At 34.8% G+C, this 3,926-nt stretch overlaps 1 protein-coding gene across 1 annotated transcript; it reads left to right on the top strand.

Moving 5' to 3' along the window:
- Positions 1 to 800: 800 nt before the first annotated feature.
- On the top strand, positions 801 to 2,597 carry LOC111785806 (ankyrin repeat-containing protein At5g02620-like; the record flags this gene model as incomplete). The annotated part of the gene is made up of 2 exons (XM_023666186.1): positions 801 to 1,436; positions 2,010 to 2,597. Coding segments are annotated over exons 1-2 (1,224 nt in total), but the record flags the coding sequence as incomplete, so codon positions are not given.
- Positions 2,598 to 3,926: the final 1,329 nt, after the last annotated feature.

Below are 3,926 nucleotides of genomic sequence, written 5' to 3'. Positions count from 1 at the left end.
AACTTCTCAATTGCAATCTTTGAACTTTCCATCTCTCAAATCGTGGTGAATCTCACCTAGCTCTGATACCAATTGTTAGGATTGCACAACAACGAACACACTCGATCAAGATGAACCCAAAAAAAAAAAAATAGGAGAGTGAAAATGCATGGAAGAATATTGGCTAAAGAATTTGTATTGATGACATTAGATATGCACTACCCAAGAGTTATAATATGGTTTTAGTTTACTATATAACATTAACTCATATAACACCTATTAGATATAAATATTTACTATATAACATCACTTTCCTTTTTAATTACAAAGAAAAGGTTGACTGAAAACTATTTTGAAATAAATATAAGGGTAAAAATGAGACGGTTCTATCTCTAAATCTAACAAGTGTGTGGTATAATTTAACTTAATCAAACCACGAGAGTTATTATCCTTATCGATGAGAAACGATAACATCCCAATAAAATTATGTGAAATAATTAATGATATATACTTCTATCCATGATTCAACAAATAAGCTTCCTTCCGTTTGCTTCACATCCACTTAAACTAGGATGGTGACACTTTGGTGTCACTCTCGAGTGAAAGTATAAATAATGATTTTTTTCTTCTTGGAATTGAGGGCAATAATTAGACTATTTTTTAAATTCAAAAGGTCAACTTATTTATAGTTGAGAGCCTCAACATCTATTAAAAATAAATAAATAATCAACAAAATCATATAAATAAAATATAGTATTTTTAATGTTGGCTTATAAATTCTATGTGAAAAACCCAATTGGAAGTAAGTTAGAGAAACAATAATGGAGGCAAATGGAGAAAACAACGAACTTAGATTAGCCATTTCCTCTTTTGAAGAAAGTAAAAGAAAGCTCTATGAAGCTTCAAAGATTGGGTCCATTCAAAGCTTGAAGACACTAATTCGAGGTGACCCAAATATCATACAAAGAGTTCTAATCTCCTCTTCCAACGCTGAGAGTCCATTGCATGTCTCAGTTTTGCATCACCACCTTGAATTCACTCGATTTCTTTTGAATCTCGTGCCTGAACTTGCGGGAGAAGTTGATGACCTGCAAAGGACACCTCTACACTTGGCTTCAGAAAATGGAACGGTTGAGATTGTTCAAGCTTTGCTGGAGAAGAACACAAGCACTTGCATGGTACGTGATTTGAATGGGTTGATTCCTCTCCATCATGCAGTGATCAATGGAAGAATTGATATCATGCAACGGTTGATCATTGCGAGGTCAAGATCTCCTTGGATTAAGCTTCACAATGGTCAAACTGTTCTTCATTTATGCATAAAATACAACCACTTGGAAGCTCTTAAGTTTTTTATCACAATGATTAAAGATCCCCAAGACTATGGATTCCTCAACCAAGGCGATGAGAATGAAAATACCATTTTGGATTTTTCTATGATGTTAAGACGAATTGAGGTATGTTCTTATAGTTGAATTGGTTGGTTGAAGAAAAACTAAGTTCTTATTTGATTATTTTATGAAACTGAAAATTATTATCAAGAGTTTACATAGGTATCAAATAGGTCTCTCTCCTAACAATTCTCATCTCAAACCAAGTACAGTATAGAGCCTCCCTTAAGGCCTATAAAGGCCTCAAACTACCTCCCGTTAATTAAGGTTCGATTCCTTCTCTAGAGTCCTCGAACAAACTACACCATTTGTTCTCAACACTTGAGTTACTTTTGACTACACCTTCGAGGGTAACTTCTTTGTTCGACATTTGAGGATTCTATTGACATGGCTAGGTTAAGGTCATGACTCTGATACCATGTTAGGAATCAAGGATCTCCACAATTGTATGATATTGTCCACTTTGAGCATAGGCTCTCGTGGCTTTGCTTTGGGCTTCCCCCAAAGGCCTCATACCAACGGAGATGTATTCCTTAATCATAAAAGCACGATTCTTCCCTAAATTAGCCCATGTGGGACTCCCTCCCAACAATCCTCAACACTATCATGATATAAACAAATTGAATTTAAATTGTGCAGATAGTACAATATTTATTGTCTTTTCCGGGAATAAAAACTGGAACAAATACGGCAAAGAACTGTGCTACCTCAAATGAGAAGGAATCACCAAGTAGAACTCAAGAACAATGCGATAAAAAGCTATCGATATCACTTACATTCAGAAAGTTTATAAGAAGTTTATGGATGAAGAACCTTGAATACAAAGGTGATTGGTTTCAAGATGTGCAAGGCACAATGATGCTGGTTGCAACGGTGATTGCAACAGTGGCTTTTCAAGGTGCAATCAACCCTCCCGGCGGTGTTTGGCAAGAAGACATTCCTTTCAACTCCAATAGCACTATTCATCGTTTGTTTCATAGTAGCAATACTTTGAAAACTTTTATAGCAGGAACTGCCGTAATGGCCTACCCAACTTCAGACCAAGGAAATTCATACACTGGTTACTTGGTTACAAATTCTATCTCATTCTTTGCATCAATATGTGTGATTATGTTCATCATAGGTCGATTGCCTTTGAAAAATAGGATTTGTGCATGGATGTTAACAGTAACCATGTGCATTGCCATTGCCTCCTTATCACAAAGCTACTTGATGGGAGTTTGGATGGTAAATGTCTCATATAGAAAATCTGATGCTTTAAAAATTGCATGGTACATTTCGCTTGCAACGGTGGGAGCGGTTTTTCTTTGTTGTATTATAATTCCCTTCCTTCTTTTGGTGGTGAAGCTTCTCGTTTGGGCAGTAAAAAGGTCAAAACTTTGACTTTGAGAGGGTTAAAAGGTTAAATATTTTGGATATGGATTATTTGTGGTGGTTTGTGTATTCACAATTGGGAAAATACATTGTGTATGTTATCTTATTCAAATGTTTGTGTTGTAAAAAATAGCCCGAAGTGTTGAGAGCAAGAAAATACATTGAAGTGAATGAAATATCCAACCGTTTTGTGTTTCCTTAGTTGTACATTGTGTCACACTCTGGCTCGGGCAATAATTAACTCTCTCCCCTTTTATTTTAAAATTTTAAATTGTGGAATTTTATTGAGAGTTATAGGGACGAATTTTAAGATGAGGTCAAGGAACAAAATGTTTAGAAAAATCACAAGAACTCAAGATAAATATGTAAGGACCCTACAGTTGCATAAAGTTGCTACTATCATCTTAATCTAAGTTCATAGGCATAATATAACTCTTAAAACATGATCATTTAAACCATAAACTTTCACCATAAACATACTTTATCGTTGAAACATTGCTATGGTTTTACGTGTTCAAAAAGTAATTCATAAGTAAAATTGAAAACGATATTGAAATAAATTTAAAACATGAAATGCATAACAAAAGATTAGAGTATCCCTAATATCTTCATCTAAATTCTTAAAATTATTATCCTCTTCGGATTTGTCATTTATGTTTCTTTGATTTTTCATTGGATACTAGTTGTTAGAATCAACCACTTGTACACTCGATCTAGATGAATAACACGAAAAACAAGAGAGAAAATGAAAAGAGAAATATATGTGGCAAAATTGAGATTGTAACTCCACGACCGCTGGAAGTTTATATTGATGACTTCTCATATGATCAATTACAGAGAGTACAAAAAATTCAATAATTACAATTTAAGAAGAATACCAAAAAAGAATATATATGGTTTAGTTTACTGTGAAGTTATTTACTCTACATAGTTATTTAGTTATTTACCGTAAAGATCACAAAAAAAAAAAAACTCGGTTTCCAGAAAAGGCAGGAGAATTCCAGTGAGGCGCCGGAATTCTCACACCCTCCTTGTACACGCTTTCCCCTGATGCCCACGACACGTCAAAACCTTCACACGCTCCTCACATATCAACCTTCAAGAGAGAAAAGAGTGAAAATAGAGAGGAAGGAAAAAATGGCTACCTGCACATGTGTCACCTCCCACTTGCGAAACGTGTCG

The sequence above is a fragment of the Cucurbita pepo genome, unplaced genomic scaffold, assembly GCF_002806865.2.
Source record: "Cucurbita pepo subsp. pepo cultivar mu-cu-16 unplaced genomic scaffold, ASM280686v2 Cp4.1_scaffold000769, whole genome shotgun sequence".
NCBI lineage: Eukaryota > Viridiplantae > Streptophyta > Magnoliopsida > Cucurbitales > Cucurbitaceae > Cucurbita > Cucurbita pepo.
The sequence above is the reverse complement of the archived record's forward strand: the minus strand, read 5'-3'. Positions and strand labels throughout refer to the sequence as shown.